Raw genomic sequence first — 13,971 nt, forward strand, 5'->3', positions numbered from 1 at the left:
AATACTAAATAGCCAGGACCCTAGCCAGTCCATGTGGATGGGGTCATTATGTACACTTTCGGTTGAGCAAAAACGCAGGGCTCACACTTATGATACCTGAACTGCTACCTCCTCATGTAAGCCTTGGAGTGATTGCTTGTCATTCTGGAGCATCTGAACTCCTGGCAGCAGCCACCACACCTGTTGACCATTGCTGTGGCTTGGTGGCGCCCATGGGGAAAGCGCCTGATCGGAGTAGGTGGTATCATGTCAGAAACATATTAAGCTCCTAAAAAACTTGCATTATTCTATGTCCATCTAATTGGTTAGGAAAGGATCCTATAATGCTGGTTCTTATGACTGTACAGCCTTCCCTTCACTGGCTACCCCTAGGGAAGGGGGGGAGGGGGGGGCAGGCTTGTGAGATGGTGGTGAAACCCTTTCCCTGCTACCTCGTCTGCACCAGGACTGGCGGGGACACTTCCATCCGCCACCAGCCATTATTTTTTGTGGAAACTATCAAAGACAAGTTTGGCAAAGTGCTGTCTGAGTATGATGCAGTCAGGTTCGCTGTTGGTGAAAACTACTACTGCCCTGCCTGTGGCCTGTTGTGCCTTTGACCATCTTGGCAACATTCTGGTGTCCGATACTTCTCAGTGGTCTTTGAATATGGTTGAGGGTGTAATTTTTTTTATAGGGACCTCATCTTTCAAACTGACAACTCTGGACCAATCTGAAACAGTGGGGAATTCATTTTGTTCAGAAAGACTATAAGGACAGTCACGTCAATGCTGGCACCTTTATTCTGGCATTTGAGGTGTTACCCTCTGGGAGAAGGTGAAAGTAATGGTTTATCAGTGTGACGTGGGCCATATGTCTCACCATCCAAAAGATGTTTTCCATATTTGCATTTCAGGCACGTTTTCCTACTTTACAGCAGACCCTCTCTGCAGTGAATGTGGATGGTCCATGGGGGGGACTTCAGTGTTCCACCACCCATGTTGGTTGATTGTCATGACCATCACTCTCCACACTCACCAGGTTGTCCGGTTTATAAGAAGGAAAAGAATATACATAATTCCCTTGATTGTTTGTCCTACACTGAGGTGCGTCAGTAATATGACCGTCTTCGCCCTGTGTCTATGACATTTAACTTTACTTCTGATTTGTTCTTTCCTTTCCTCCCTCCTCCTCAATCCAGTTCTGCCTCCTCTCCTTCCCGTGCAGTTCCCATGCCCTCCCCTATGGGTGCCTCTCCCTCTACCTGGCCATAGAATGTAGAAGTCTTCATTGGCGTTTGCCAGTGATCGGGTGATGGGGTATCTTCCTGGTACCTGTGTCCCCCCACCCCTCTCTGGCATCTCCCAGACTGGGAGCCTGCTACCACAGAGCCACAGGACCCACAGTTCATGCACACCAAAATCGTCCCCCCCCCCTCTCTCTCTCTCTCTCTCTCTCTCTCTCTCTCTCTGTGTGTGTGTGTGTGTGTGTGTGTGTGTGTGTGTGTGTGTGTGTGTGTGTGTGTGTGTCAGGTCCAGATCTCACTGAAGCCTGCTCTTTCTCCATGCCCTGCCATCCTCAGACTAAAATTGAAGGGGAGGGGGAGGGGGAGGGGGAGGAGGAGAATTAGTCCCAGGACAAGGCCTCTCCAGTGCCCTCAGAGGTGCCAACTTCCCTTCCCAACCCCTCAGACCTCTTGCTTATGGATGTTGCCCCATCCTTGATGATACATGGTGATATGGTGACATGACAGGGTTTGGTTTGTTTACTTCCCATTTGGATCCCCATTCAATGTGTATTCGATAGAATTCTAACAGGCTACCATAACTTTCCAGAGGTGCAATCTCTTATTTCATTTTATTGATGCTCACTTACCAACCATTCAAGAGTTTCATGCTTTGTCGGGACCAGGTTGACGGAGCGCTGCAAGTGGTGTTTGCATGTTGGCCCATACAGATGTTGCTAGTACATGGATCCCTGTCATACCACATTGGAAGCAGTTGCCGTCCAGATCAACTAGGACTCTGACAGCCGTCCTTTGGCAACTCCACCCCCATCCTTGAGGATTTTAATGCCCATCACTCCTTGTGGTGCAGCACTTTTTTGTCTAGTCAAGGCCTCTTTATAGACAAGTTTCTTGCAGACGACAACCTGTGCCTTCTTAACAATGATTCGCCTACCCATTTTAGTGCCACTTGTGGGTCTTTCTCTGCCATTGATCTTTCTATCTCTTGCCCTCCCCTTCTCTCCTCATTATATTTGTTACCAAACAATGAACTCTGCGATAGCAGCCACTTCTCCATTGATTCTCTCATTCCCTTCTTGATTTTCTTATTCCGTTCCTACCTTCCGATGGCCAGGTTACCTTGCTGGTCTTTCCAGTGCACTGATTTCCCTCTATGTACTTCCCAGGTGGTATTTACCGCTCTTTGTCAGGTTGTATAGAAGTTGCTCATGACATGTCTAATACAATTATTCAAGCCACCAGGATTGTTGTCCCCTAACTGACAGGCTTCTTTCACTGCTGGCTGGTCCTGTAGTGGAGTATGGCAATTGCCATTGCCATCCATGATCGCTGTCAAGCCTTGCAATACCTTAAGCAGCACACATCCTCTGTCGGTCTTATTATCTTTAAATGCCTTTGCGCCAAAACCCATTGCACAATTGGCGCAAGCAGATGTGTTGGGAACACTTTGTCTCTTTCCTAGGTTCTTCTGTCTGTTCGTCATGGATGTGGGCTATGCTCTACACTCTCAAAGATTGGCAACAGCCGTCTTCCATATTGGGCCTTGCCCTTCCGGGTGGCTTTTCATATTGACATGTTGGTTCTCATGTCACACTTTGTGACCCGTTTTGTAATGGCATCAGCCTCCTATATGTCTGGCTGCCTCCTTCAGAAACAGCGGGCTGAAGCTTCCCTCTTATGTTCCACCCCTAGTGAGGTGGAATCTTACAATGAACCATTTACTGAATGGGAACTTCATCTGCCCCCCTCCTCTTCCCAGAATTCATCCCCTGGTCCTGATTCCATCCGTAACCAACTGCTTCAACACCTCAGTTATCCACAATGATATTATCTCATCCGGGTGTATAATCTTATCTGGCTCCAAGGTGTTTTTCCCTCTCAGTGGAGGGACAGTATTGTGGTTCCTGGCCTTAAACCCAGTAAGGATCAATCATCCCTCGATAGTCAACAACTGGAGATTAGTTTGACCAGTGCCGCCTGCATGTTACTTAATCAGATGGTGGCTTGTCAGCTCTGTTGGGTCCTCAAATCTCAGGACCTTTTGTCCCCTTACCAGGGTTGCCTTCGGGAGGAACAGTCTCCTGTTAATCATCTGCTTAGGTTGGAAACAGTAGTTTGCCAGATCTTTTCCCAGTGCCGCCATCTTATTGCAGTTTTCTTCAATCTTTGTAAGGCCTATGACATGGTTTGATGCCATCACATCTTGCACTCCATGAGTAGTGTCTTCAGGTCCCCCTCCCAATTTTTATTTGCTAGTTCCTGTGCAACCAGTTATTCAGAGTTCGGGTTGGCACCACTCTCAGCTCTCCATAGACCCAGGAGAATGTTGTTTCACAGGGTTCCATATTAAGCATACTACTTTTCCTCATTGCTATTAATGGACTCTAGGCCTCCGTCAGGCCGTAGGTCACCCCTGCTCTGTATATGGATGATTTCTGTATCTGGGCTAGTAGCCAGTCAGTGACCTCTGCGGAGAGAAACCACATGGTGCACTTTTGTGTGGACTCTTTCACATGCTTTTCAATTCCCTCCACTTCAAACCATGGGTGGTACATTTGTCATTGTACTACATTCCATCCCAAGGTGGAGCTTTACTTTGATACCCAATGCCTTACCATGGTCCCCCATTTCCATTTATTCTGTCTTCTTTTTGACAACAAGCTTGCTTGGTTGCTTTCTGGAGATTGACTGTTTACATGTCCTTTGCTTTCTGGCCCACACCTCTTGGAGCACAGATTGTTCAAATCTTCTGTTTCGTTATCAGGACTCAGTTCTGTCCCATCTGGATTGTGGTTGCCAAGTTCATGGCTCAGCTGCCCCTTCCACACTGCTGCTCTTAGACCTGGTCCACAAGTCCACAATCGTGGTATCAGTTTGGCCACCAGTGCCTTTCACACTAGCCTTGTCGATAGTCTCATGGTTGACACGGTGATCGCCCTACCCCCACCCCTTTGTTTTGGTGTCTCAGTTCATCTCTCCCCCCCCCCCCCCCCCCCCAAGCCCCAGTTCTTCAGCCCCAGATTCGGATGGATCTCTCCCAGGGTCTGCAAGCCACCATAACTCAGATGGTATTCCTTTGCTTGTTCCACCCTCTTTTAAGATAGTTTCAAGACGCTATTTTTTTACAGTGATGGGTGTAAATCTGTAGGCTGTACCTTCGTCTTCTGTTGCCACAGAGCACCATCTCTTCCCTGCCACATGTGGAACTGATGGCCATTTATTCGGCCCTTTGCTTTGTTAAATGGTCCTCCATCACCCAAATTTTATTATGTATGAACTCGATGTGTGGCCTTCAGACTATTGCCTGGTGTTTTTCCTGCCACTTCTTGGTCCCTGCCATCCATGATCTTCACTGATCTTGATTATGCTGCTTATTCAGCTAATTGTCTTTTGATTTCCGGCCATGTGTGTATCCTGGATTTTGAGCTTGCCGATTGTCTGGCTGAGGGTGTAGCCACATATTCCCTGTTCTCCTTAGTGCTCTGGGGGTGTATTTGTGGCTTCATGTCAAATGCTTTTTGCTCAGTCATGGGCAGACTCCTGGAGGACCATCTACTTTCTAATAAACTTTGTGCAATTCATGGGACTCTGTCTTGCGGCATTCTTCCTTTCACCTCTCCCGTCAGGTATCAGCTGACTTCTGCTGTCTTCACGTCAGCCGTAACAGGTTGACCTATGGTTTTTGTACTCTGTACTGATCATCCATGGTGGTAGCTTCTTTGATTATTAATCATAATGTCCTCGGTTATGGGTTCAGACCCTGCCACCACTTAAATTTTGAATACAAATCAGCATTGGTGGCTGAAGACTTCTGACATAAGAAGTCACCTTCGTTCTGCCAACGACCTTGCCAAAGAGGGTGCAGGAGTGGCCAGAGACTCGGGGCACTCTTTTGCCAATGGGATAGGAAACTGGCCCTAAAAGTAGCAATAATCAACGGCATGAGGATGCAGGAAGTAATGGAAACCAGTGCGTTGAAGACACTTAACGTGTATCCGTAGGACATGTGGCCTGTAATTGAAAAAGTGTCATGATCATCTCTCCATTTCCAAAATATTTTGGAATAGTCTGCCATTTGGATCTCCAGGAGGGGACTTCCAAGGGGGAGGTGACCCTGAGGAAAAGGTCAAATAACCAACAAAAGGGTAACATTCTAAGAGTCGGGGTGTAGAATTTCAAGCTTGAAATGGAAGGAAAGCTAGAAAATCTGAAAAGAGAAACGCAAAGGCTAGTAAATCTTGATAGTGGGGGTAATTTAAGTGAAATGGAAAGCGGCAAGGCACTCCTGGTGCCTCCTGCTGGGAGCCGGGCGCTCTGTGGTTAAAGGCTGATCTAAATATCAGTAGTACATTACACCATCTGATGAATCAGGAGTTCTTGTTTTCCTTCTTTTTTTTTTTAAATGACAGCCAGTGCTGGATTCCAGGCAGCACTTGGTTGAGAGTCTGCATCCCTGGTGATAAGATTGTCTGCTGTATGTATATGTATGGCCTCCTTAGCATCACAGTCAAAAGAAAGATGATGCTGGGGATAAAATTTCCATCTGTTGAGCCGCACGGGATACCCTTCCAACTATGACGTTCAGAAATGGTAAAATGCGATCCTTTTCCACTTCCATTGTGAACTGTGTATTGGGATGGAGCGAGTTCAGATGCCGGAGAAATGCAGGTAATGTCTCTATTCCATGGGGCCACACCACAAAAGTATCGTCCACATACCACCAGGAGCAGAAAGATTTGAAACTTGCCGACTGCAGTGCTTTTTCCTCAGAGTCTTCCATAAAATAGTTGGCCACCATGGGAGACAGATTGCTTCCCATGGCGACACAGTCCACTTGTTCAAAATACTGGTCATTGAATAAGAAATAAGTTCGTGGTAAGTACATGTCATAATGTCTTTCTCAAACTGGCTGCTGATAAGCTCTAATGAGTCCTGCAGAGGTACTTTCGGAAACAAAGATATAATGTCAAAACTAACCAAAATATCCGACACTTGTAGCTTAAGTATCTTCAGGCATCCTATGAAGTCCTCTGAATTACGGATATGGTGATCACACTCGCCTATGAGAGGTCCCAACAGTGTAGTAAGGTGTTTGGCCAGAAAATAGGTAGGAGCTCCAATATTGCTCACTATTGGGCGAAAAGGAGTCCCATCCTTAGGTATCTTGGGTATGCTGTATAGCTTGGGGAACTGCAGCCTATTGGCGCAGGCTTTTGGTTGCTTTGGAAGGAATAGAACTCTTCTTGAGAAGATCTAATGTTTTTCTCTGGATTTTGGCCCACAGCAAAATTGAGGAATTTATTGTGCTCGGTCAAAGACGGCCTTGGCCTTAGGAAACATGGTGAGTATAAAATCCCATGCCAGTGTGGAAAATCTTATGCTGGGCAGACATGTCAAACTGTGCAAGAACATTGCGTTGAACACCATTATCATATGCGCCTGGGGCAACCTGATAAATAAGCGGTAGTGGAGCATTGCCTGGACAAGGGACATCTTATGCTTTACGAACAGATGGAAATTTTATCCCCAGCGCCATCTTTCTGGGACTGTGTTGTTAAGGAGGCCATACATATCCGTACGGCAGACAATCTTATCAACAAGGATGAAAGTTTTCAACTAAGTGTTGCCTGGGATCAAGCATTGGCTGCCATTAAATCCAAAAAAGGGAAAACAAGAACTTTCAATTCATCACATGACGCAACGCACTACTGAGATTTAGTTCAGCCTTTAACTGCAGGAGCCTCCGGCAGCACAGTCATTGCCCATTGCGCATGCACTGATAACCATTCTGCGGCTCCTAGCAGGGGGTACCAAAAACGCCACTTTCCTCCAACTAAGAGCGTCTTCCCGCACATGCATATTGCTTCCTCCCAGCATGATAAATATCAACGCCATTCTGGGATTGTTATCAGTCGCACTTTCCAGCAGTGACAGCACCAGCTACCACCACCTCATGATGTCAAGCAGTTGCATGAATGAAATATTGTGCAAGTTATACAATGTGATCCTGCGGTAAACCCAAGAAACATATTTGCAACAGATCCGTCGGGAAAGCATGAAAAGTCACAGTTTTATTCCGTATTTTAACGAATGATTGTTAATAGCTACATCTTTGGAAACCAGTTTCGAAGTTAAACACTTGCAACATATTCATGTCCGATGCATGCACAGACATCAATAAATGTTACTTCTTAAGGTTGGACATATAGGAGGGTCAGTATCATTGATATTATTTCATGTACTGCACAGAATGCACAACATGTTATTGAAAAGAAGAAAAAACTTAAAAGTTTGTGTACTTGCTGGCAGGTAGCATTCACATTTGTGTGTGTGTGTGTGTGTGTGTGTGTGTGTGTGTGTGTGTGTGTGCGTGTGCGTGGTTGCATTTGCGTGTGTTTTGATCTATTTTATTGTGTGCATATGCAACCCATGAATCACGTGCAGATGAGAGGCTGGCTTTTGTCATTTTTGTTCATTGTTTGCATCCTGGAATTTGCACTGCCACAAGATGGAATAGTATGCGGTGGTTTGATAAGTCGGGAAGAAAAAGTTCATAAACCTTACTTCTCGACATAGACTCCTTTGAGGGATAAACAGTTGGTCCAATGAACCTCCAGCATTTTCATCCCATCAGGAAAATAGGTTCCGTAAAACTCTTTAAAATTCTCATTGACTGTAACTATTATTTCCTCATTTGATGAAAACTTCTTCCCAGCAAGCCACAGCCTGCAGTTAGGGAACAGGAAGAAGTCACTTGGGGCTGCATCGGGTGAATAGTCTGGACGAGAAACTAATTCTAAGCCCACTTCATGCACTTCAGTCATTGCTATTGCTCATGTATGGGATGGTGCATTATCCTGGTGAAAGAGCTCTTTCCTGCATGCCAACTTTGGTCTTCTTCCAGCTAACTTAAGTTTCAATAAGCCAACAATGGAGCATAACAGAATCCAGTTATCATTCTGCCTTTACCAAGTAATGTGTGAGGATTATTACTTGGGAACTCCCCCCCCCCCCCCCCCCCCCACCACCAAAAAAAAAAAAAAAAATGTGGCCATCACCTTATCTGCTGACAAAATGGTCTTTGCCTCCTTTGATGTGCTTTCACCATCCTTTGCCCATTGTTTTGAGTGCTGTTTAGACTGTGATGTGTAATGGTGGATCCAGGTTTCATCAGCAGTCGCAAATCAGTGCAGAAAGTCTTGTGGGTTATGATTAAACATCACCAGACATTGTGTTGAAATGTTGTGCCAGATGGGCTTTTTGTTGACTGTGAGCAACCATAGCACCCGTATTGCACAAAGCTTCTTCATAATTTTGTGTGCAGGATATTGTGCACTCGCTCAGTTGAGATGCCTACAATCTCAGCAATTTCACAGATTTATATTCTGCAATCTTGCATTACCAGATCATGGATTTTTGTCAATGGTTTCTTTTGTGGTGACTTCAGTTGGATGGCCAGAGTGTACTTAGTTTTTGGTGCTTGTTCAACCACATGTAAATTCATTAATCCTAAAGTAAATGGTCTGGAAATTCTTTATACAATCCTCGAGATAATCTAGCTTACCACTCATGAAAGCACAATCAAAACTTTTAATTAATTCATTGAAATTTACCAGCCTTTTCAAACCGCCCTCTTATATTACACTCGTACAGAAGTTGTTTATTGCAAGGGCATATATTAATTTCCCTAATTGTGACTAGAGCGGCCTACTCAACACACACAATTAAGACATATTTACATACCATTTTCTCTAGTTCTACATATTTCTACTGCCTGTCAACAAGGCAAGAGAGACAAAATACAGAGTGGTAGATCTGAGGTTATTTTGACCATCTTATCAATGTGTTACCAATATGGTGTGTTATCAGTCTGGAATTAAATGAATTCCACAAATGGATTTTCCCATAGTTATGTAAGAAAGTAAAGTTCATTTATTTTGAATTCAGTGTTGATAGTCGTCCACATAAAATATACATTTTTATGAAACAAGATATTTACTGTCTGCTGTGAACCAGTTTGTCTAATAAAGTTCCTCTTTACCTCCAAAAAAAAAAAAAAAAAAAAAAATTGCCTTCCTTCTGATTACTTCTTGTTCTGATTACTTCTTGCAATTTCTCTTGCACAATCGGATGCCCCAGTTCTGTACACCTTACATTCTTAGGTTCCTTTTAAGTTTTACTTAGAGAATTAGCATTCTTTAACATATTCTTATGCCTACATTATTTGGTGAGTTGTGCCCCTTACTCCTAAATTATGACAAAATTCTTATTAATGAGTCTCTGGTGATATCTATACCTTGCACAGCAGTAGTGAAACTTGGTGCAGTGGCCTCCTTTTTATCATTGTTGTCGTTTCCTTCACAAGCACTTCACACATTTCACTTGCATCAATCTTAGTTCTGTAAGTCAGTACATTTTCATTGTAACAAACCATGTAATTGAATTATCACATTTTCAGATATATGAGTAATCCTACTCCTACTTCTTCCTGGAACAATGTTGTGCTCAACAGTATTTGATGTGCCACAGCCAGCTTTTGTGAAACAATTATAATGCAGTCTGTTGTTACAGTATTCCAGACAGCAACAAACATATTGATAGCCTGTAGAATGCTGTCTCTGTTCACTTCCTTTCTCCCAAGGGACGATAAGTTGGCTTCTGCACAACTGCTACTCTTATTTGGCTTCAACAGGGTGTATTATGGCAGAGTTCAGAGGATGTCGATGATGTGTGGTATTTGGAAGAAGGAGCACAACATTTACATTCCTTAGAAGTTGTTTCCTTGGAATGTACTGGGTGTTGGTCAGTGATGAGTACAGTTTCCCCTTCCTATTGTACCCATCTTTACATCTAAACACCTCAAAAAAAAAAAAAAATATTTCCAGAGAGACTGAAATATGCCATTGTAAAACTCCTCCATAAGAAAGATTATGGGAGAGATGTCAATAACTACCGACCTGTTTGACTGCTGACATCATTTTCTAAGATTTCTGAGAAGATGGTGTATTCTGGAATAGAATCTCACCTGAGCAACAATAATATCCTCAGGTAATCACAGTTGTTCTACTGAGAATGCTTTACATGTCCACTTGCCGAATTTTACAAGCAATAAATAATAAAATACTGAAGGTTGACATTTTCTGCGCCCTATCTAAAGCATTTTACTGTGTGAATCACAATATTCTCCTCAGTAAATTGAAGTTTCATGGTACGGATATTATAGCCAACCATTGGATAATGTCATATCTAACCAAATGAATGTGGAAAGTTATTCAATCGATGTAGTCCAGGGACATTATTCTGACTGGGGAGAAATGTACGGAGTTCCCAAACACTCAGTATTGGATCCTCTATTGTTCCGTATATATGTAAATGATCCTTTTGTGGATTACTCTTGTATTGTAATCAATCCAAGCATATGTACAGAAACAAAAGTAGTAGTAAACAGTGTTTTTAAAAGTATCATTGACTTGTTCCCTGCAAATGGTCTCACTCTGAATTTTAAAAAGATACACCATATTCAGTTCTGCACATCTAGGAATACCACACCAGTGATAAGTGTTTTCTTGAAAATAAATAATTTCTAAAGAACTACTAAAGGATTTTTAAGGCCACATCTGTTACAACTGGTATTTGAGTTCTCGATTAGAAACAAAAAAATAGATGTTTCAATGTTTCTGGAAGTTCAGACCCAAAGGGAGTGGAATAGGGGATGAAAATGTTTAAGAAACTATTTAATTACACTAAAAAATTTTGAAGCTAAATTTATGAAAATTGGTATTTCACTTCTCTGTTAGATATAAAGAAATATTTGTTATGTGATGAAAGTTGCTATGGAAATTTCTGCACAAGAGTGCAAAAGATGCGATTAACAAATGCTTTGGACTCCAGCTACCAGAATCGCATTTTGGTCAGAATTACATTCTGAAGAGACCACACACCTTAATTAATGTGAAAAGCTTAGAAAGTGTTGCAATTTGTGAACAACATAAAAATTCGATTAAATAAAAACAAAAAATCTCTGCGTGCCTGCCATACAACCTCCTTTAGAACACAACCACAAAATGCGAGGTCTGTATTTGCACTTCCGTTTGTTCATATTATATTGAGTCCCATGTAGCTATGCACAGATTTTGTTGGTTGCATGAGTGAGTCAAGTAGCGGGTGCTAAGCTAGTAGGTAAATAGAAAGACTTGCAGCCACTCGGCGCATTTAATGTCATTTGCTTGGAAATGAGGTGCTAAATCCTTTTGATACCCTTCCCAGTTGTCCTGAGCTTCATTGAATGCCCCCCCTCCCCCCCCCCCCCCCTCCTTCAACATTGTGAACTGTCCGTCTGGTCGTTGAAATGAAATGTCTGTTCTCTTTATGTAGTCTTGGCAGTTGTCATACATACTCTTACCATATGAGTCGTATGGTAAGAATACATTACCATCACAAGTAAATATGACGAATAGTGAGAGCAAGCGAGATACCACATAGATGTCTCACAGAAATGAAAACAACAAATAAAAAGGTGTGAACTATCTTACACAAGGAATTCAAGAGTGAAACTTCAAAAACGGAACATATCTTTAAAAATATGACAAGCATATATTTTGACAGAGCACAGAGAAACGGAGAGATTGTGAAAACTGTTGCAGCTTATGTGACAAACTAACCAGCCGTAATGTTGCAGAACAATGTGAAGTGGAACGAGCATGTGAAAGTTGTGGTAGAGAAGGCAAATGATAGACTTTGGTTTATTGGGAGAATTTTAGGAAAGATTGGTTCACTTGTAAAGGAGACGGCATATAGGACGCTAGTGCAACATATTCTTAAGTACTCTTGAAGTGTTTGGCATCTGTACAAGGTCGGATTGAAGGAAGACATTGAAACATTTCAGAGGAGGGCTACTAGATTTGTTACTGGTAGGTTCGGATAACATGTAAATATACGGAGCTTTGGGAACTGAAATGGTAGTCCCTGGAGGGAAGGCGACATCCTTTTTGAGACACACTATTGAGAAAATGTAGAGAACTGGCATTTGAAGCTGACTGCCGAACGATTCTATTGCTGCGACATACATCGTGCGTCAGGACCATGAAGGTCCATACGAAAAATTAGGGCTTGTGTGGAGGCCTACATATAGTCATTTTTCCCTCACTCTATTTGCGAGTGGAACAGGAGGGGAAATTATAAGTAGTGGTACAGAGTACCCTCCACCATACACCGTACGGTGGCTTGCGGATTATCGATGTTGCTGTATTATGTTTTTATCATTTCCTTGGGAATGGTCACATTCACGTTCATACGAACACCAATATTGGGCAAGGAGGGATATCTCACTTATCAGTCACACAAATCAGGTGCTTCGATAAGAGATTCCTATCATATGACACACATACTGTCACTAATGCCAGTATGACACACCAGATGTGTTTTCCAGTGAAGGATTCAGTTGACTTGTCACCTTGTCATCAAACATCTGCAGTTACCGTTCAGATGCCACTTCCTTTAGACTGCTAATAGAGTAGTTGTGCAGAATCAACTGTCATTACTGGTCTGTACCTTGCATCTCGCTGTTGCAAATGAACGCTACACCCCGACACAGACACAAATTTGAATAAAGCGAACAGCAGGAAAAGGAATAGGCACGAGGGAGGTTTCAAAATGGTGTGCCTGCTTGGTAGTCCAACACCATAACCACAACTCCATTACTTTTGCGTGCTGTTCTGTATTGCACTACTACTTCTTCAATCATTTGCCTTTTTTTCCCCCCCCAGTCCAGTACACCTTTTTCCTGTTTTCATGCCTGATCTGTGTTCAGTTTGATGGGCTGTCCACTGGGTCATTTTATACATCTAATAGGGGTGCAATGGGCAGTTTCCATTGTAAGAGATGTTTGCAAAATACCATTTAAATGTCAAATGAAAAGTATTTGCTGAACTGAGACATAAACCTAGGTCAGGGTGGTTGTGGTTGGGACCTCTCTGTCTTCTCGGTTTGGGACCCCATGACCACTCCCTCATGGAAAGGCTGCTCTTTTTTGTCCAGTTTTTAGCTTACCTTTTATGCCTTTTACTCTGTGTATTTTAACTTAATTATTTTATAATATGACTCCCCTGACTGAATTCGTCCACTTTTAGCGGACCCTGTTTCTTCTGTGAGTAACTTTGTAATCGTGGGACTGATGGCCTCACCGTTTGAGCCCATAAACCCTCTCAATTAATCAATTGTGAGACATAAACCTGGATTACTTTCCAAATTCCACAGAAACACTCCTGCGATGCTGTTAAACTTGTGTTTCTAGTAGGCAAAATGTTGTTATTGATCGGTGAGTCTTGTTCACATTAGACACTACTCTTGAAAGGAATTATTTTTTGTTGTTCTTTAAAGTTAATGAGACAAGACCTATGTGATCAAAACTCTAAACTGCACAATTCACAATAGCAACTTAACCTAATTTTCAATTTTTCAGAGATATGTTTTGTGCTGGACGAGTCCCGGAAGAGGATCTGAAACGTACAATGAAGGCTTGTGGAGGTTCCGTAATGACAACTGCTCACGACTTGAAAGATTCAGTTCTTGGCAGCTGCGAGTATTTTGAAGAAAGACAAGTAGGCGGTGAAAGGTAAAATGTGTATTCAGATCCCTGGAATGAATTTTCACACGACAGTGGAGGAGTGTGCTGATATGAAACTTCGTGGCAGTTTAAAACCATATGCAGGACTGGGACTCTAACCCAGGGCCTTTGCCTTTTGTGG

The 13,971-nt window shown here is 42.9% G+C and overlaps 1 protein-coding gene across 1 annotated transcript in view; it reads left to right on the forward strand.

The window, feature by feature from the left end:
* The window catches only part of LOC126259620 (T-complex protein 1 subunit eta), an 84,942-nt gene that overhangs the window by 27,576 nt on the left and 43,395 nt on the right, over positions 1-13,971 (forward strand). Inside the window, exon 6 of the mRNA XM_049956534.1 lies at positions 13,686-13,838. Within this exon, the coding sequence (XP_049812491.1) occupies positions 13,686-13,838 (153 nt within the window). The remainder of the gene's footprint in view (positions 1-13,685; positions 13,839-13,971) is intronic.

This window comes from Schistocerca nitens, chromosome 5 (assembly GCF_023898315.1).
Source record: "Schistocerca nitens isolate TAMUIC-IGC-003100 chromosome 5, iqSchNite1.1, whole genome shotgun sequence".
Taxonomy (NCBI): domain Eukaryota; kingdom Metazoa; phylum Arthropoda; class Insecta; order Orthoptera; family Acrididae; genus Schistocerca; species Schistocerca nitens.